The 21,241-nt window shown below is 40.6% G+C and overlaps 1 protein-coding gene across 1 annotated transcript; it reads right to left on the bottom strand.

The window, feature by feature from the left end:
- Positions 1 to 16,531: 16,531 nt before the first annotated feature.
- LOC147899009 (uncharacterized) lies at positions 16,532 to 18,924 on the bottom strand. Its single transcript, XM_087378602.1, has 3 exons — positions 18,686 to 18,924; positions 17,195 to 18,583; positions 16,532 to 17,034 (listed from the first exon to the last, which is right to left on the bottom strand). The coding sequence occupies exons 1-3, from the start codon at positions 18,750 to 18,752 to the stop codon at positions 16,877 to 16,879; spliced, it is 1,614 nt and encodes a 537-aa protein (XP_087234728.1). The 5' UTR covers positions 18,753 to 18,924; the 3' UTR covers positions 16,532 to 16,876.
- Positions 18,925 to 21,241: the final 2,317 nt, after the last annotated feature.

The raw sequence follows: 21,241 nt of genomic DNA, 5'->3' as shown, positions 1-21,241 counted from the left end.
ACACAATCATAAAGCATAAATAATATTTTTCCGAAACAAAGCTTGATGGGAGTGTAAGGAATGATAGATTTGATAATATGCAAATGATCATATAGGATTTAAAAAAACCTATTTAACCATATGACCAACTAGTTAATCCACCCTTTTCTTTCAACATGTGGATGTTGTCTATATCTCTACGTGCATATTAAACTAGTTCAAGAAGATTTTGGTGAAATGCTTTTCTATGGATCGTGTTATTGCCTAATTCTTTGAACACCATGTGTGAATTGGGTATTGATTTACATGCATTTGTACTTAAGGGGGTCTAGATATGGAAATGGATGAAGTCCATATACCCAATATATCACCTGTTCAAAAACTTGGCCAGATTGTGTATTGTGTTGGATCTCAATGGTATTCTTTTGCAACATTGCTTCTCAAAGTCAACGAACTATGAAAACTTACGCATGGGCAAACAATGGTCAGTACTTTGGCTAAGGTGCACATGTAGGCTTTTTATGGTTTTTTTGAGAACTTTGAAATTGCCATTTGGTCAATAGCTATGCACAAGAATGTTATGGCAATCATTGAGTGTCTACAGAATCCTATAAAGAAGAAATACCTTTTGTCACGGTGTGGACCAAGAACAATGATGTATATAGATGGGAGTAGAAGCAATGTTCAAGCCCTTAGCACATGTTTGGAATTGACGAGTTGATATTTGCAAACATGATAGAACTATTCTCATAGATGATCGCCCATATAAAGGGTGTCTTACCCCTGCAAAACATTGCATTTTTTTGACAACCTGCAATTGTGATCATGAAGATTCGGTTTTGATTGAAGAGCTACTACTCTTCTTGCTTCGTTTAGATGTAGCTAAGGACGTGCATGAGGTATAAACCTTGATAGATATGGTCAAAAAACCAGTGGAATTTTGGCACCCATTGTATCCCCATTACATGAATGTAATTCTTGAATGGAATACAATAAAAAATGTAGGATACTCCTTCAACAACCAATGGAATCCAGGCGCACCCATTGTATCCCCATTGCATGAATGTAATTCTTGAATAGAATACAATCAACTGTGAGGGACAACATAAACCAAATCCAACATCAAAGGTGATGAGCATGAAAAGGGTGTGATGCATAGATCCAAAACCCCATCCAACACACAATCCCCATCCATAGGTATTTCTCATTATCCACCTATTTACTTAAGGACACTACAAGTGTCAAGTTTGAGAAGGATCCGCCATGTGTCTATGTTAAAAGACATGGAGGCCATGCACATGGCTCAACATTTGTAATATGAGAAACCATTCATTAACGGTGCTGCAAAGTGATATATTGAAAAACAAAATGATCAATGTAATATATTCTAGTGCATTGTATTATGGAACTTCTATATTGCATTGTTTTAATACGATAATATATTATCGTGTGTTTAGTATCCATAATTTCTATTTTATTTTTTTATTTGTGATTGCTAGATTGGAACATAGAAAAGAAGAGTATATGTGCTATGCAAATATTGATCACAATGAGTTCAAACCCTTGATCTTACCACTCCAAGCTCACAAGCAATTCTATGTGAGAGGGATTCCCTTCATGATTGATGACTCAATGATTAATGGAGTTGGACTTGGCTAATTTTCACTCCAAACCATAACAAGTGGAAAAACTATTCTAGATATGGAGGACCAAAGTACAAGTACTGTGATTAGAAGAATTTGTGCTTGTTAAACCATATAGCACTAAAGTACAGTATCATTGAGGATCTAGGAGCTGATGGTAAAGAGAATCAAGTGTACATTGTTGTACATGATGGGAGGGTAGATAAACAATTGTAGAGACTACATGGAGTATGAAAATGTATGCTATATGTTCTCGCTTGCACTAAAGCCACATTATTCTTGTGAGTTTGATATTGGTGCTACATATGGAAACATCACTATACAAACAACTTGTGATATCAATACAGGGGAAGAACAATTTGCAAACTATGATTTCTAATTGATATTTTTAATATATTCACAGACTTTGATGAGAGGAATCATTCCTTAAGTTATTTGCAACCTATGAGTTCTAATCGATAAGCTTTTTTGTTGTCACTAACTATGATAGAATAATCATTCCTTTAGCTCTTCTTTATCGTAAAGATGTGACATCAATTAGGCATGAATTGTGAGAGTTGAATTGTTTCTAAGCACCAATTTTAATGAGTCACTTCATCCATTTTTAAAAGTGTTTTGAGATCAAGTAAAGTATTTGTATTACTAGCACAATCCTTAACATAAAAAGAATTAGCCACTAACAATTAGTGCATGAAGTTTGACCATGTAAGATCTGCTTTGTCCATCTAGTGCTATAAATCCACTACATTTCTCCATTAAAATCATAAGATGTGCAAAATTTCTAAGCACATCTTCGAAAAATATCACATACTACTTTAGTTTATGTTTTGTATCTTCTGTATGATAAAAAATTGTATTGGGGACTTTAGGAAATCTAAAGTAGGACTTGGGAGATTCCCAAATTTCCCAATATGGTGTTTTTCACAGTCAAAACATAGTATCACAGTTGCAAGCAAACATATGTACCTATAAAATATCTATTATTTTCTTGCTATAAAATACTTGATATTTTTTTGGACATGTATAATATTTTCATTATTACTTTCTATTTTCATACTATAAAATGCTTGATTCTTTTCTTATACATATGTATCTTTTCCCTTACTCTGTGTTATTTTGAATACAAACATTAGGCACTCTTCAAAGAACATGTTACACATCAACTAGTAACTAGAAAAACACACTTAAGTTTATAGACTACTCTTATTGAGCCTCCAATCTCATATTAGAATCTTAAACTTCAGAAACACATCAAAATGAGACAATCAAATGTATGAAGTATAAAATACTTGCTATAAAATACTTGTTTTCTCAAACATACTTAATATTTTTCTTACTACCAACTTTTTCCCATCTATAAAGTACTTACTATTTTGCTCAAACATAGATACTTTTTTCCTTGCTACCTATTTTTTAAATAAAAGCATGAGGCACTCGTCAAAGAATATGTTACACACCAACTAGAAACTAGGAAAATAAAGGTATGTTGTATTGCTATGATTGAGCCTCCATCTAAGATTCAAAACTTCAATATTTAGGAATCAATCACAATGAGAGAATAAAAAATATAATATTAAATACTTCTATTTTCCTATAATAATATTCCCCTTGCTATCTGTTTTTTTTTTGCTATAAAATCCTTTTCTTTTTTTCTCACACATATTTAATTTTTCCCTTACTACATGTTATTTAAAAACAAGCATTAGGAAATCTTACACATCAACCCATAACTAGAAAAACACAGGTCTAAATGTTGCTTTTATTGAGCCTCCAATCTCAATTTTAGATATGTTAAAACTTCATAGATACAATAGCATGAAACAATTATAGTGGTGCTTAAAGTGCTATTTAGTATTCTAAGAACAAGTCATCCAGCAATCAAGTGGTGTTGTTAGTGCTAGTTATCACACACTATCAAGTCTCTCCACTATAAGTTAGAACTCACAATAGAGTGTGAACTATGATTTAGCACCCACTATAAGCATTGTTTAGCACTGTGAATAGAAGAGACCTATAAGTGCTATTCAATACTCACTCTTATAGCCATTAGTCTCATTAGCACTCATAGTAGAGTTGCAATTGGCACTAGCGCTCACACTATAAGTGCTATCCAATACTCACTCTTATAGCCATTAGTGCTCATTAGCACCCATAGTAGAGTTGCAATTGCCACTTAGCACTCATACTAGAATTGAAAGTTTCGCTTAACACTCACAATAGAAGTGAAAGAAATAGTTTGCACTCACAAAGGAGCTACAAGTGCTATTTATCACTAGCTTTGGGGATTCTAGTGCTACCTAGCACTCACTAAAGGAATAAAAATGCTAGTTAGACTCACAATAGAGTTTCAAGTGCTATTTAGCACTCACAAAAGCAACTGATAGTCAACAACAATAGTGGTGTTGCTAAAGCTAGTTAGTACTCAAATTGGAGCTTCTAGTGCCATATAACAATCACAATAAGAATGAAGGTGCTAATTACTCACAACAGAGTTTTAAGTGCTATTTAGTATTCATAATGGTGATTTAAGTGCTATTTAGCAATAAAAGCAAACTTCTAATTGGTAGATATCACTCTCAATTTAGGAATCAACTAGTAGTCAGTAATAATAGTGGTGTTGATAGTGCTAGTTGTTATGCACTATGAAGTCTCCAGTGTAAGAACTCTCAATAGATTTTGAAATACTATTTAGCACCCACAACAAATTTATAAGCACTATTTAGCATTTTGAATAGAGAACTATAAGCACTAGTCAATTTGCATGATATAGTCATTAGAGTCACAATTGATACTTAGCGCTCACAATAGAATTAAAAGTGCCACTTAGCACTCACAATATAAGTGAAGAGATCATTTCCACTCATGAAGGAGTTGAAGTGCTATTGAAGTTTCTTCCTGCAATGCCTTCCTGGACTTCACTCAGAATTGTCATGATCTCATGAGGCATTACACATCTTCTTAAAACCTAGTCCTTGCCTATCTTGTATAGATGTCTTGCAATGAGTTGATAGGGTGCAACTTTTAAAATTAGTTTTCTGGCATCCACTGCTTTCATTTCAAGGGGTGGTCATCCTACCATTAAGTACCCAATGATATCCCCACACCAATATGGAACAACATCTATTTGAAATAGTATGGCATTTGACAAGTCATCTTCTACTTCTGTGGCTTCTTCTCCTGACTTGACACGAGACATGTGATCTTCAGCAATGTAGTGTTGGGCACCTTTGCGGACCACTATTTTGAAGTTGAATTCTTAAAGCAAGACGAGCCATCTGGTTATTCTTCCTGTTGTACACAAATTCACAAAATAAAGCAATGCTTGATGGTTAGTGTAGAAGAAAAAATCATTTGCCAATAGATAGTGTCAAAATTTCTTAACACTATACACCATTATTAGGGCTTCTCTTTCTGTGGTGGTGTAGTTGATCTTTGCATCATTGGGTTGTCGACTGGTGAAGTAGAATGGGTAGTCTTTCTTATGTTCACTAGGTTGACAAAGCACACTCCCAATTGCATACTTGGATCCATCAGTATGAACATGAAAATCAATATCCCAATTGGGAGATATAAGGATGGGTGCTGTGATTAGGCACCACTTCAAAAGCTCAAAGGCTTGTCGCACTCTTATGTCCATAAGAATTCCACTAATAATTTGTAAAGTGGTCTCGCTATCATGGCATACCGTAATATAAATCTTCTATAATAGCCGACATGTCCCATAAAGACCTATACCCCTTTGGAATTTGTAACAGGAGACAATTCCATGATGATTTTGATTTTGTCCATGTCACTTGCAATCCAATGTTGAGAAATGATGTGTCCCAAAACAACTCCCTGGGTGACCATGAACTGGCATTTTGTTGGATTTAGGGAGATGCCATACTCCCTGCATTTGATAAGTACTACTTCAAGACATTTAAAGTGGTCTTTTTTGTTTGAGTGGATGCACAAATCATCCAAGAACTCCTATAAAAACTTATTCAGAAATGACTTGAAAGCTATGAACATGACTCATTGAAATGTGACCGGGGGGCATTACAATGGCCGAATGCCATGACTCTACATGAAGATGGGTGAAACCCAATTAGTATGCTCTATCTCATAGATGAATCTAGCATCTAAGAGTTTTAAAATCTAGCTCATCATAAACCACGGTGCCATACTTAGGATTTGTTCGACTTAGGTCCATATACCTTAGGGTGTTCACCTTTCCTTATAAGTATCATGTGTACAGCCATGTCTGGTGAAATTTCTTTCATCTCTTTGTATGACCATGCTAGGCAGTCACGGTATTCCACTATTAGGAGTGCTTTGAGTTTGGTTTCATCTTCTTGTTGAAGCTGTTTCCCAATTAAAACTAGTTTTTCTTCCTCCCCTTCAAGGGCGAGGTTTAATGTGTGTGGTTTTTCTAGTCCCTCATAGATTGGAGTTTCCTCCAACGCTATCGGTTTCTTGAACTTCAAATTCTCTTAGTAGTCTTAGCATTGCTATGGGGACAATGCCACTTGTGTAATTCTTGAAGTATTTCAGCACTTCTCGAAGATCAGCCTTTGATGGTGTTCAACTAGCCTAACATGTGCTATGTGTATTGGGTGTCTTAGTATCATTAACCAATTTGTTAGGCTCTTGGTGAATTTCTTTTTCTAAAGTCTCTTGATGGGAGGAGGAGGGAGGAGGAGGCGGAGGAGGGAGGAGGAGGAGGAGGAGGAGGAGGAGAAGGGAGGAGGAGAGGGAGAGGATGGGTTGCAAGGTTGGAGGAGAGGGGAGGAGGAGTTGCAAAGTTAGGACATGCTTTTGGATGTGGAGTGCAAGGAAGCATGGACACTTGAGACAATTGCTTAGAATACCAAAGTAGAACTCAACATAATGACCCAAAGAGTGTGGGCTTCATTCCATTATGGGATATTTATACAAGTTGGAGAGCTTCTCTCTCTGCATGTAGGAATTGTAAGATATTCTCTCTCTACATGTAGGAGTTGCATGTAGAACTTGCATGTAGAACATACATGTAGGAATTGCATGTAGGAGTTGCAAGTAGAAGTTGCAAGTAGAACTTGCATGTTTTCCAAGTTGTACAATGGGAGTAAAGCGAAATCGTATCAAGCAACGAATTCCTCAAACCGGATGTAGACCACTCTATTGATAATGCCTTGGTAAATTTCATAGATAAAAGAGTGCCAGTTAGTTGTTTAGTGATAGTAGAAGAGATGCATCATATGTCACCACATGAAAGTCTTAATGTTGTGGGCACCTTAATGTAGAATCATCATGCTAAAGAAAGGGGCAACAATTGATCTGACATGATGTCTAGTTGAAAATTCCATTTGGCTACATTGGTTTAGCAACTCCAATTATCATCTTCATTTATATTCTTAGTTCTCTACTGCTCTCACATCTTCATCATTATCTATAACAACTTCAAACTTTTCATCGTCCTCCCTATTCTCTCTGTTTCCATTGCGCTAGCTTATTCTCTGTGCTACCTAGCCTTTCCTTCTGCCACCTTCTTCTTCACTCTATTCCTACATCATATTTGTGATCATGGAGGAGAGGAGAGAATGTGTTGATCATTAGAGGCAACAAAGAAGAACTTCTCGTGTGTCACCTCCACATCCTATTGAGAACTTTGACAAAGACATCCTCATAGGGATCTCATAGGCCAACCATCTATTAAAATTTGCAAGTCTACCATGGAAAGAGATGGTAGAAGAAATCCTAGTCTCCTAGAATGAGGAGGACCTTGGAGAAAAATTATGACCTCATTTTTCCTAGTGTTAGGCAAAGGTGATGCTAGTTTTGCAGCATATGAAGGCTGCTTCTCCACTTTTTTATCACTCATTGTTTAAAAAATGGCATTCAGCTAGGGACCCCCCTTTCTTGCAATGCTCACAACAGACAACGGTGCAAATTTTGCCTTTAGTGTATGGAAGAAAAATGTACCTTATCTTCTGAACAATAAAATTTCTTTTTACTTCAAAATGATCTGAGCAAACCTCAAAAAGTTATGGTTGATTATTTGTCTGTGGAAAAACCAGTCTAGAGCAGCAGCTAGCTAAGGCAGAATGACGATCACAGAGGGAGTTCCTACGGTCCCTTTTGAGTGATATCAGCTTGAGAAAAGCTCTCAGATGATTCCTAATCCCCTAGGCTGGGCCATGGAGCTCAGCCGAACCAAGAGTAGGAGAAAAGGATAAGAAACGGGCTGAAGGAAGGGGGCTTAAGAAATAGAAAAGCAAACATGTTTCGCCTATGGATGAGATTGTTAGCCATGGTGTAAAGGGAACTTGACTTGGTTATATCTTGTCTTTGAGACATAATTCAAAAAGCATTTTTTGCTTTTAAAAAAAAGAATGAGGAGGACCACAGCCTCATCATCGATGACACTCATGTTTGGATCAGCTCAGAATTGCTAAAGAAGACCTTCAAGCTCAAGCCACGCTGCAACCTTGGAAATCTTGCTGATACCACGTGATGCAATGTCTATTTCGAGGACAATAGCTATTTCTCTTCAAAGGGCTAACAATTAGTTTTGCAAGTGCCAGTTATCACCCACTATGAAGTTTCAAGTTTGAAGTGTAAGTTAGGAATCACAATAAAGTGTGAAGTACTACTTAGCACGCACAAGAGAAATGTAAGCACTATTTGTCACTTTGAATAGAGTTGTAAGTTCTTGTCAATGTGCATAATATAAATATAAGTGCTAGTTAGTACTAATAGTGGAGTTATAAAATTGCTACTTAGCACTCAAGATATAATCAAATTTGGTACTTAGCACTCACTACAGATTTGAAAGTGCTAGTTTGGACTTGTATTGGAGCGCATTAGTGCTACCTAATACCTACCCAATAGGAATGCAAGTGCTAGTTGGCACTCACAATAAAGTTTTAAGTGCTATTTAGTACTCAGAGTGGTCCTTCAAAGGCTATATAGTAGTAAAAATAGACTTGTAATTGGTAGTTAGCACTCTCAATCAAGAAAGCGGCTACTAGTAGTCAACAATAATATTAGTCTTACTAGCACCCACTATGAAGTCCTAAGTGCAAGTTAACACTGACAATAGATTGTGAAGAACTATTTTGAACCCACAATAGGGTTATAAGCATGATTTTAACACTTTGAATATAGAGCTGTAAGTTCTACCCATACTCACAATATAATCCTAATTGCTAGATGGAATTGCAACTACTACCTACTAGCACTCAAAGTAGAATTGAAACCATTACTTCGCACTCACTATTGAATCAAAGTGCTTGTTTGAGCTCACAGTGGTGTTGGAAGTGTATTTATCACTCACATTGGAGCTTTCAGTGCTACTTAACCACATTAAGAACTATCTTATAAGTGCTACGTAGCCTCTCAACATCAAAAGCAATTGGTAGTCAAGAATATTATTTCTAGTGCTAATTATCACCATTTTGAAATCACAAGTGCTACCCAAAACTCACAGTAGGAACTCACAATTGAGTTTCAAGTGCTATTTAGTACTTACAATAGCGAAGGAAGTAACTAGTAGTAAGCAATAATAGTAGTGTTGCTAGTGCTAGTATCACCAATTATAAAATCTCAACTACAACTTAGCACTCACAATAGAATAGTAAGTACTATTTAGCTCCCACAACATAGTTGTAAAAACTATTTAGCGCTCTAAAAATATGAAAAGAGAACTATAAGTGCTAGTCAATACTCATGGTATTATTGCTAGCTAGCACTCATAGTGGAGTCACAACTACTACTAATAGAATGACAGTGGGAGTTGGAAGATCCTTATCTCCCTCCATACTATCAACAATGAAACTGCCTTCAAGGCAATCATCATGTAGATGCACAGAGTGCTTGATGAAACTATTTATTCCAATCCTCTTTTGACAAATTTTCTTCTTGTTGGGGGACGCGTGTGTCTCAATTTCCCAAAAGGAGTACAAAATATCCTTGTCTTCCCAAGTAATTGGGCTAGTAAAATGCCATTGACATCATCAAGCCCGACATATATTTTGGATCTTGCCACGTACAAGGTGCACCTTCAAACTTTGAATGCAACACTGACATCACAAGATGAAGATGGGCCTAATTTTATCAATATGGACAATGTGCTCCTCCATAGAAACAATTTCTCCTTAGATTTTGGTTGCTGGAAAGAGGTCAACGTGTTGCAAACACTTGCCACCATGAGAGCCACTTGAACTTCTACCTCCTCTCATGCTGCTTTCTCTTGGAGCCCCAAAATTAGTGAATGTTGAATGAATTTATTAAAAATGGTTTTCTTGGAATCCCTTCCCATGCCTGCTTTCCTCTCACTGAAGAGCCTAACCATTTTAGTACAAATCTTCCATCTTATTTGTTCATTTAGCATAGGTAATTGCACGAGTTTTAGAAACTGCATCATGGATCTGTATGAAAGCTTTTCTGTGGGCTTGGCTACCTGAAATCTTTGCATGCATAAAGCACCGAGCCAACCATGTGGCTGCAACAGTTGAAGATGCATTGTTCCCGGGAATATTCCTTGCTTCTTGGGCTGTGCTGGTTCTTAATCCTTAATGGACCCTTGAGTATTTTCAAAGCAGTTGTCTGGAACAATGCTTTTCATGTCAAGTAGATTTATTGTTTTAGCTCAAGTTTGTTTCAATCCAACACTTTGGAAATGTTTAAGCTTAATGTTTTGAAGCCTCTAGTCAGTCTTTATGCTTCAAAACAATTGAATCTCCTCCTCCTCTCTCTTCTGTCATGTTGAGTCTCCACAAGCTTTCGATCTCCTGCTTACTGGAAGTTCAGAGCCCTTTATCTTCTTTGCTTTTATCTCTTGTATTTTTTCCATCCACACAATGTCATAAAGCTGAATGTTTTTTTTTCTTTTGTATTGCGGTGCCGCCAGGGCCTAGCCAGGGGTGGAACTCACACACACCCACCTGCCTTAACCAACAGGCTAGGTCCCCATTTGCTTAATAATGCTGAATGTTTGGACTCTGTGTTTATCCGGTGTGCGTTAGGACTTACTTTTAGGGCACCTTGTTTTGACTTGGCTGCTTTGTTTATCAGCAAAAAATGCTCTGCATAAACTGTCATTGATTAGGTTCAGTTTAGCTATCCAGTGTATGTGCATGAATGCATCTCAGTTTATTGAATGGCCGATTCTTCAAAATTTCAGCTATTAAACAGGCTCTCTCCATTTGTAGTAAAACAATCCATCTCCTCTCAGGTCAACTGTTGTCCAATCTGTGCCACCTACTGGCCAAACTTGTTGCCTACTTTGATAAAGATAGTGGTTCCTGAGCTGCTGTCAAGCTTGTTAGTCCTCATAATTGGAGCAAGACATCAGTCTATTTGGACGTTCTCCATGTTGGATGTCTGCAATTCTGCAGAGAACTTTAGAAATTCAAGTAAACTTCCACTGGCCTATTCTTCTCAATGTCTTTGTGAATTATGGCTTGTCATCAACAATTCTTCTAGGATCCGCCTCAGATCTTCAAACATTCCATCTGGCACACCTCTAGTGAATTGTAAGTCTGAACTGCATGATTATGTGCATCTGTAACAGGCAACAAGATCAATGTGTAGAATATTTGTAATGTCAGGTAGGTGACCTTGGATTGGGCAATACAAGGGTTCATTGTCAATGATGTCTATTGCTTGCATATGTATCAGTAGTTCGGTACGTAACTATTGACAGATCATTGAACTTCCCTGCTGCCAGCTCAAGATCATGCTGTCCAGGCTCTTGCTCATCAGCTGCCTGACCATAAGGCATAGGCTCCTCCTCAGTTATTGCCTAACCCTAGGGTCTTGCTGTCCTCAACTGTAGGAATTTAGCTGGAAAAACTGTCCTGTGTGTCAATAGAGCGTTCTCAAAAACCATTCTGTTTTATGGCAGCATCAATGCCTCTAATGTTATGAACATGTTTGTGTACTATATTCTTGACAACCAGTATGAGGTCTGATAAGAATGAGCTGGAATGAGACAATCAATGACGCTTACAATTGCAAACATGCACACCATATAACCTTCACAACCAAAGATTTAGGCCTTGGAGCAGTAGATGGAGGGCAACAGACAAGCCCAGGGTAGGTAATTAGTGTCCAAGTAAGGTGGGAGTTTGTTATGATTTCCATTGATGTAAGATCTGGTCATAGGTAGGCTGGTAAGAAAATTTTGGGACTTACGGTGGGGTTTGGCTTCACTGCAACTTGTACACATGTAGGAGTTTATGAATTGTAGAAGACATGCAGATTTCAACACTCTGCATTTGACTCGTTTGTTTTCACTTCATGGTATAAGAGCGATCTGAGAATCCCAATTAGTTACTCTGGATAACCTGTCAATCTGTCCCGGCGAGCACAAACGAGGGTTCATCGGATGCTGCTCCCTCTCTCAACCCTGCATTCGTCATTTTTGTGACAGCTGCTGTGACTAAAGTTCCGGTTCTTGAGCATAAGTATGTAAAGCTGTTTGATAGCACTGATTTTTAGATGTCGAAATGAAGAATGCAGGACACATCTCTCAGAGTATTTGTTATGAAAATTGACTGTTGGGAGGGTCAAATTGCTGACCCCCACAGTCCTGAGGGGGAGGCCATGAAAAAGTTATCAAAGGATGAACAACCTTACTAGAGGACAACTGTGCTATGTCTGCAATCAGTTGCGCTCTAGAGAACGGTCCAGCCAGGCAAATTAGGTCATGCAAAAGCTCATGAGAGGTTTGGAGGAACTGCATTGTGTGACTGCAAATTATGAGACAATGCCAATAACCCTTGGAAAAAGGTCTGAGAATGCTAATTATGAGACAATGCTAATAACCCTCTGAAAAAGGTTTGAGAATATGAATTTGGTTGATGTGGTGGCACATATCTTGGAAGAGGAGTTATGAAGATGGAAGCAGAAGCAGCCTATCATGCGAGTGGGATGGAGCTGACAGAAAACAAGAGGAAAAGGATGGGACCAAGAAGGGCGAACTGAGTAACACCCAATGCTTTGAATGTGGGAAACTCAGGCATACATGAGATAACAAGATTCTGTAAGCTCAAGCACGGTGAAGAAAACGAAAAACGTTTGAGGAGATTTCAGATCCCATTATTCTGGCCTTGGGACCGGCAAGACATGTCACCATAAGATGATTGAATGACCAGTCACACATTGTTTGATGTGCCCAGCATGGGAGACTAAATGTTTTAGTTGAGATTACATGTGCAGATTTGCGTGGTGAGTGTGTGATACTGAGGGATGACATGCATGTAACGGGGCGGGAGTTGTAGCCTATCTCAGATAGAATGCTCGATGACAAAGGGCACAGCTTGAAGTGCAGATGGAGAAGTGTTAGCAAAGGTCATGAGGCAAGACAAGCTGTATGAACTCGTCATAGAAGAATATGTAGCAGCCTCGTCCATGGAATCTCATTACACAAGTCAAGCATTGGACCATCTCTGACACAAACTCTGCTAGGTATTTTCTCACTTCCGTGGATAGCCCTATTCACACAAGTATCTCTTGGGGTTTAAACGTGGAGTTTTTAAGAAGTTCAAGATATTAGAAATAGGTTACGTATGTCTGGGGCGATTTGCTCTGAGGGTGGGTGAGGGGTATTGTTCTTCAGTTTTCATTAGGCATCGATAGAATGAGGGTGAGGGGATTAAAAGGCAGATTACCAATGTGCATACTCCAGGAGAGAATGGGTGGCAAAGCGGATCAACAAAACGATCTACAACATGGTGTGTTGCATGTTATACAAAGCACAGCTTGGTTTTGCATTCTGGAGTGAGGCAAGGTATACTACTGGAGTCATAATCAATTGCTTCCCGATGAGAAAGAAAGAAAGAAAGAAAGTTTATTAAAGTCTTCGAAAGACCGATGGGTCTATGAGACTGTGAAAATCCTGATATAACGAGCTGTGGTAGTGGAGCTACTAAACGAGCGTCCATATCAATGCGAAATGCAAAATGCAAAATGCAAAATGGCAGTACTAAGTCCTAAGTCCTAAGTACAACATAGTCATGTCGATGGTCGACTATATATCAATCTCAGCATCATCATCCCCAGCAACAGTAAGATATCAGGATGGATGAGGTAGTGGAGGCATGAAGTCGGTAATAGAGTGATGTCGGCCACTCAGAGGTGCGGTCCTGGCACATCTCCTGGTCGTAGCTCTACATCTAACCAGGGCTACTATGACCCCCGTCGGTCCGGCTCCGACTCTAAACAAGGAGGGGATGTCTCTAAGTGTGATCTGTGTGTCGACACTCTGTCTGAGCTGTCGGGTCATGGGCTCCGGGTCACGGGCATGTCGAGGTCTCGTCTTGTTGGAGTTCATGTGATCTAGCTGAAAGAACTCCGTGATAGAGCTCTGAGAGGGATCAACCGAGGAAGAAGTCTGCTCCTGTCTTCGTGCTCGGAGTATCCTCTCGTAGTGTCTAAGTGCCTCATGAATGAAACCTGCCAAACACCGCTAGTCTGGGTAGGAGAGGAAATGGGCTAAAATCCCATAACTATCTCTAAAGAGGGAGTGGAAACGTCCTCGAATCTCATAGTACACATGACACCTGAAGATGAAATGCTTCTCTGTCTCAACCTCCTGTATGTCGCATAGTGTGCATATGCGCCGCTCCCTGGATAGTCGCTCTGCTCTGCCACTCTCGATGCGAAGTCTGTGTGAAGAGACCCGGAACTACCCAAGAGAGATCCTCATCGAGTGGGGTAGGTGAATCTGTGTGTATCCTGGTGGGTCAATGAAACCCTCCGCTGTGATATGTAAGAAGTGATCTCTGTAGAAGCTAAGTTTCACTGGGAGTTCACTCGGTTCCAACCAAGTCCGAAAAGTGTGTAGCTGTAGTAGATCCTCACGGATAACCTCATTGACCTCGTGTGATAAGAGGGGAGAGAACGGAGCATCCATGCTATACTGGAAGGGAGGTAGTCTATCCATGTGGAGCCCCAGTCGCTCAAACCATCTCTCTGTACGTGTATACCAGCACCTCTGATCTCCTCCTGCTGCAAGTACCATAGAAGAGGATAGAGCTATCCATGGTAGCCTGCTATGCCCCGAGATATAATCCCCATATTCCTTAACTCGGTACAGATATGTAATGACCTGAAATGCAGCATCTAGCTGTAAAGGGGGTGACCCAAACTCAGCCTGAATGATCTAGTGAGAAACGGATGACTTACCACGAATCATCCTTGATAGCATGAGAACCTGTAGCCGCTCCACACGGGCCCACTCTGTATCCGACAAGTCTGGCCCCCAACAAGGACTGCCGTATATCCCCGCTAGGCGAGCCAAGGAGTCAAAAAGCAACCCCTTGGTGCGTGGATCCTGAAAGTGTGAGCGGAAGCACTGTCTCTCTAGCCTGGCCAATGAGGCATACCCTCTACTCAAGCGTGCCTGCATCGCGGGTCTCATAGTTAAGCACGGTCCGGAGAAGATAACCCCAAGATAAGTGTATGATGAAACTATCTCAACAGATAACCCCGCAAATGTGAACTACTCCTGACGCATGATGGCTCGAGATGTATTGAAGATCATGACCTTGGTTTTACCCAGGTTGACCTTCAAATCATGAGACTCACAAAAGAACTATAGTGCGTCTAGGTGTCTCTGAAGCCCCTCTGCTGATGAAGACAAGAGAGGCACGTCATCTGCATAGAGCAAAATCTGGATCAGCGTGCCTGCAAGAGAGCAACCTACACCCCCCTGTGTCTGCATCATTGTCTCAAGCTCGTCAATGTAGAGGCCAAACAAGGTAGGCGACAAAGGACACCCTTGTTTGACCCCGATGGTACTCATGATCTCGTCTGTCCACCCGGATCTGCCCGAACTCTGCCAGAAACTCTCTCGTAAAGTGCCATGACAGCCCAAATGATCTCCTGGTCATAACCCAAGTCCTGTAGGCGCCGTATGAGAAGGGACAGTGGAGAGTGGACTGGTTCTAGTCCTGACGTGTCACATTTTCTTATATTCAGTAATCGAGATATGGTGCATGTAGCAGATGAAAAGCAGTCGAATCTTGAAATGAATCGTATAATTTGCTTAATGGTTGGCTATCCATTTGGGTCGAAGGTGTGCAACCTGTTTATTCTCGTCATGAAGAAGATTGTCAGGAGCTGCAATGTGCAGCTCAAGATGAGGTGCCTGCTAGTCAACAAGAGAATGTGGTGCAGATGCCGATGTTTGAACATGGTACATAGCTATTTCATGGACCTGTTTCTGATCATCTTTGGTCAAGATTGAAGGTAACATTTATACAATTTGCAAGAAGCTGTTCAAGATGACATTCTGATTCAATTCCCTAATATGTGTTCCCTGACTATTCAAGATGGCATTCTGGTTTTACAAGAAGCTGTTCAAAGATGACACCTGGTTTGATTCCCTGACTGAAGAAAGTGACAAGAGGTGCAACTTGAGGCATTGCGGAATCAAATGCAAGAATGGCATCATCAAGAGCAGGAAGATCATATGCCTACCGGAGATATTGATGAAACAGATGACCTTCAAGAGCAAGATGCACGAGGTGACAATGCCAGGAGTGAAGGTTGTCCACCCACTCAGTTGCAATGCTATTTTGGGAGGCATACACATTGGATCAGAGGTACGAGGACCGAGGCTGGACTTTGGTGTATTTATAGATGGTATGTTTTTTAATGGTCCACCCGTACATGTAGGTTTTGTTGGAGTCCAAGCAGGCACATGACCCTATTGTACAAAGTGAATCCCCCTAGGGTGGACTTAAGAGCAATTGATCAACGGGCATGCAAATTGAACTCTGCATCCTCCTGTAGATCATCAAATGTAAGCTCTTCAAATTTACAAAACATGTGGAAAGAACTCACTAAGAGATCCCTGGATTGTTGGTGTACAACATTGCCTTCTAGAGACGCAACATCTCAATGCACACGACATTACAATTTACAGCCTGGCTCGGGAAAAAAGATTAAATTTTGTGGGAAAATCGCGAGAGATCACCGAATTGTTTGGTACAACATTGCCCTCTGGAGATGCAGCATTGATGCATCTCAATGAAATATGGTGCGCCTTCACACGAGTAAAGGACACACATTAGAATATACAGCTTGCTCACAATGCCATTGACCACTCCTATCTTCTACAATACCTTTTCGTAATTTAAGAGTAAGCCCGTTAGATACACAAGGTCAAGCCTAATGCTTTGACAGACTGGTCATGCAAATTTGTGAACCAGAAGCAAGGAAAGCTACATTTAAAAAATTTGTGCTGCCCCTCCAGTTCTGTCAATTTCTCCTTATCTTCTAGATCAAAGGTACCACAATAATAGAACGGTCAAGTGTAAAAATTGGACCGTGAGAAGGAAAGATAGTATTCTTTGAAACTGTGTCTTTGATTGTTCATAAGGGAAAAGAACTCGCCCACTTGTCCTCCATAGCACAACAGCCGCTGCTGATGAAGTAGATTCTGCGCAAGGAGAAGAAAACAAACTCAGCAATCGTTTCGTATAACTCGAGAAAAGGAGTCGTCTGTACCAAGGCCAATGCCAAATTCAAAAACCAAAACCAAAATGCATGTGTGCCTTGGTTCATTCTGAATCCACAAAGCTTCAACAATTCCACCGTACCTGTAAAAGCACAGGGCATAGTCAATGTCGTCCCATTGAGTGGCATGGTAAAGTTGACACCGGGGTTGAGATCCTGAATCTGGTTTGCCATGATTGCGCAATTGACAGCTACTGACTGTAATGTGTCGCCCGATGCAGTCTCATAGGCAATCCCACACACACCACAGCCTGTCGAGGGATAGGTGCATGGAAGTTTGAGCGAATCACCAGGACCAAGCAATGTCAAGTTCACATTGTAAGGATTGCTATATATTATGTCTGTCGCAGCAACATGGCATGCCTCGGCGATTCGAGGAAGGCCGACGTACACTTGCAAAGTTATTGAGGAGCCACAAATCGAACAACTGTTTTCTTGTTCGCCCAATGTGGCACACGGGACAAAGAGAGTCTGCCCAACCATCACCTCCGGTTGAAGCTTGGAAATGCTGTTGGCGTAGAGAAGGACCTCAAGTGAGACATTGCACCGCTGTGCGACATCTGAGAGGGTGGTCTCATTGGGAAGTACCTGAGTCGATCCATTGCAAGGGCTACAAACGGGGCGGACCATTTTCGGGCATGGAATCTTCAAGGTTATCCCAGGAGAGAGGTTGTCCTCTGCAATTCCTGGGTTTTCTTGCTCTAAACTTATCACACCGACTCTGCACTTGGCAGATATAACCTGGAGAGTCTGTCTTTCAGCAGAAACAGTGTAGTTTGTCCCGCACAATCCACAGTGCTGGGAGTTATTTCCCGTGCAAGGGATATTCAGTTCTTGACCAGCAAGGATCGCGCTGGTGTTGGGTTGGATTGTTGGGTTTGAATCTCGAAGAGCTTGGTATGTCGATCCACAGACCTGAACTATGTTCTCGAGCTTCTCTTCCTCGGAAGCCTTGTATGTGATTCCGCACACCCCGCAGCCTTGCAGCGACCTGGAAGCATTCCGTCCACCACAGGGAATGCTGATGAATTGGCCTTGAAACACGACATCATAGTCGATTCCAAGGTTGGCTGTTTCAATCGTTTGGAGATCGATCCCGCATTTGAAAGCTACAATCGCCAAACTATCTTGGTCCTGAATTATGTAAGACGACCCACAAACTCCACAATCGGCAGGATCTTGTCCGGTACAGGGTACAGTTAGGACGGAACCAGTTATGTTGGAGACAGGAACGTTGGGATTGGATCCCATCAGCTGGGATAACGGTACATTGCAGTACTTTGCTACGGATTGGAAAGTATCACCGATGCCAGCTTGATAGGAAATGCCACAAATACCACAGCCGGAACGTATAGACTGAGGGGAAGAAGAAGGTGGTGGTTCCTGGAGAGGGGAGGGAGCAATGAGGAGTCCTCCAGGGAAAGGGGAGGGTGGCAAGGCGAGGAATTGGAGCGTCTCCTTCGTCGAGTCCCCTGAATTTGCCACAAGGTTCCGTCACAGGATGCGTAGAAACCATAACTGTACATATCGTTGAGAAAGACAGAGAATTGAGGGAAATTGTGGAAAGGGCGAACCTGTGCGAGCTGTGAAGAATCCTGCGAGCAGGATGAGGAGATGCAGCCAGCCATGATGATAGTCCATGGAGATATTCGAATGAATAATGGAGCTTCAACAGAGTACTCTGGTGGTGGTGCTGCTGCTGCTTGCAGGAGATGGGCGATGATCCGTCGGACATTTCAGTGGTGGAATAGAGGCTGTGGACGAAGCGAGTGCCGGTGCCGGTGCCCGCAGCCGGCCGCGCGAATATTGCTTACTGGGAGGGGGTGGAAGCAGGTTAAACAACATTCATTGAGAGAAATTCTAATTCTCCAAGTGTATATCAAGGACTGGTCACAAAGTTAGTTCCGCTCAGGTTTTGTGCTTCATCCAAATGTGGCCAATAGCGGACCCATGGATTGTTGTACGAGTAGTTAGAAGTTGTTCCATTAGTTGTTGTGTCATGAATTGAAGAAGAATTTTGTGTTTGGAGATTTGTTGTTCCTACAACGAATGCAATGGGGTTCCCAAGAATCTCTAGAAGAAATTGTTTTAGTTAAGCAAATTTTCTTTAGAAGAAATTGTTTCAGTTGTTTAAGCAAATTTGCTCTGAGTGCCTTTGTTCCATTCGTTGTTGTGTCATGAATTCAAGAAGGATAGTGGTGTTTGGAGATTTGCTGTTGTTGTAGATGTTGAAGTCTCCTCCAATAAGAACTATGAATCACTCCCAAGGCCTCTCCATGGACCCTCTTGCATTGGACCCATTTAACATCAAAGCACACATGTTAATATACACTGCTCTTTCCCATGTCCATGACCCCTCCAAGCTATTCCTCCTTTCAAAAATAGAAGAAACACACATAAGGTCATCCCACTTGTGCTACAGGGAATTGCCGCGCCTCAAGTCCTCTAGAGAGTCCTTGGACATTTGACTAGGCACAATTCAACTTCTCCAACCTCAAAATAGAAACGTTACAAAAAGAAACATTACAAAGCCTGAACAATCCCACGCAACAGACTTGCTAACAACCCTAGCATCCTCGCTGCATTAGTGTTATGTCTCCAAGAAACGCACACCCATATGCCGAATGACATAGCTTTATCGAGGTTTCTAACAATATCATCAATTGCAAGGTTCAAGATTACCACATGTTAAAAGGAAAACCTCAAGCTCATTGATCACATTTTCATATATAACAACGGTTTAGAAACCCTACTAACCACATTCCAAACAAAAAGATGCCATATCCTCACCATAGTTAATGTGTCTACAGGTCACCAAATGCACTGAGAGCAACCCTACTTCAATAACTAAAGCAATTTCTGCAACAAATTCCTATAGCAATACTATCTCAACATTACACTGCAGGGGTGAAGTCAAGGACCTCATCCGATCGGATCCTATCATAATAGCTCAATACAACGTCCACAAATTCCAAGCAATGAAGAAGACATTATCACAAAATAATTAAAGTGCAAACCACACTTACAAACACTGTGTTTAGCAACGTTTGCCAGCTAGTACACCTTCGCCAAGGGAAAAGCACGCATTAGGACCAAGTAGAAAATAACTCCTTTAATAATTTCAACAAATCAAAGACCTTGAAAATCATTGCAAAGAGATGTGCTTGCTGTTTTTGCCCTTCCATACTTCAAAACAAGTGCTCACAGACGACATTCCCACTTGGCATGACATGTTCAGCCAACATGAAGACATCATCCGCACAACAATGAAAAATATTTCAATAAGATCTGCTTGCTATTTTTTCCCTTCCATACTTCAGAACACACGCACAAACGATGTTCGCACCCGGCATGATATGTTCACCTAACATGAAGACATCATCCGCATAGCCAATGAAAAATATGTCAACAAGATCAGCTCCTATCCATCATTATCAACGTCCACCAAGTCATGTAGAACAACGACCTCTTGCAATGCAAGCTCGACAAAGGCAACAAATAAGTACAACCTTGCCATTGAGATGAATTTACATAATAAACAACCAAGAACCTAGACATAGCAATTGCCGTCACAGCCTAATGCCAAGACACAACCTAATAAAACAAGAACCTAGGCACAACAAATTGCATTCACTGCCTAATGCCAACCGAATTGTATTACACAAGGCTACAAGGGTTGAACATAGAACAATGCCTAATCCTTGAGGAAATCATGCTTTAAAAAAGAATACATCCAAATTGTTGCCTTTACTTGTTCCTATTAGGGAACACAAGAACAAGTAAGACTTTTGCTCTAATGCATATATTCCAATCCCTCCTCTGATTTCATCCAAATTGTTGCCTTTACTTGTTCCTATTAGGGAACACAAGAACAAGTAAGACTTTTGCTCTAATGCATATATTCCAATCCCTCCTCTGATTTCACTCTCACAAAGACTATTAGGTACCTAGAGCGTTGCTACTAGCATATACAAGCAAAATTGCATAACATTGGCGACACGACAATACAATTCGTGTTACACTTGCCCCTGTTGCCATCCACTTACACATCCCTCTCAATAGAGAAGCTACCTTTCTAGAAGGTCGACCTGATAGTCCTCAACAAAGTACATTGATTGTGTTGAACACAT

Source organism: Dipteris shenzhenensis, chromosome 8 (assembly GCF_047967505.1).
Source record: "Dipteris shenzhenensis isolate YYH24624 ecotype China chromosome 8, Dip_SZ_1.0, whole genome shotgun sequence".
NCBI lineage: Eukaryota > Viridiplantae > Streptophyta > Polypodiopsida > Gleicheniales > Dipteridaceae > Dipteris > Dipteris shenzhenensis.
This window is presented reverse-complemented; position numbering and strand designations above follow the sequence as displayed.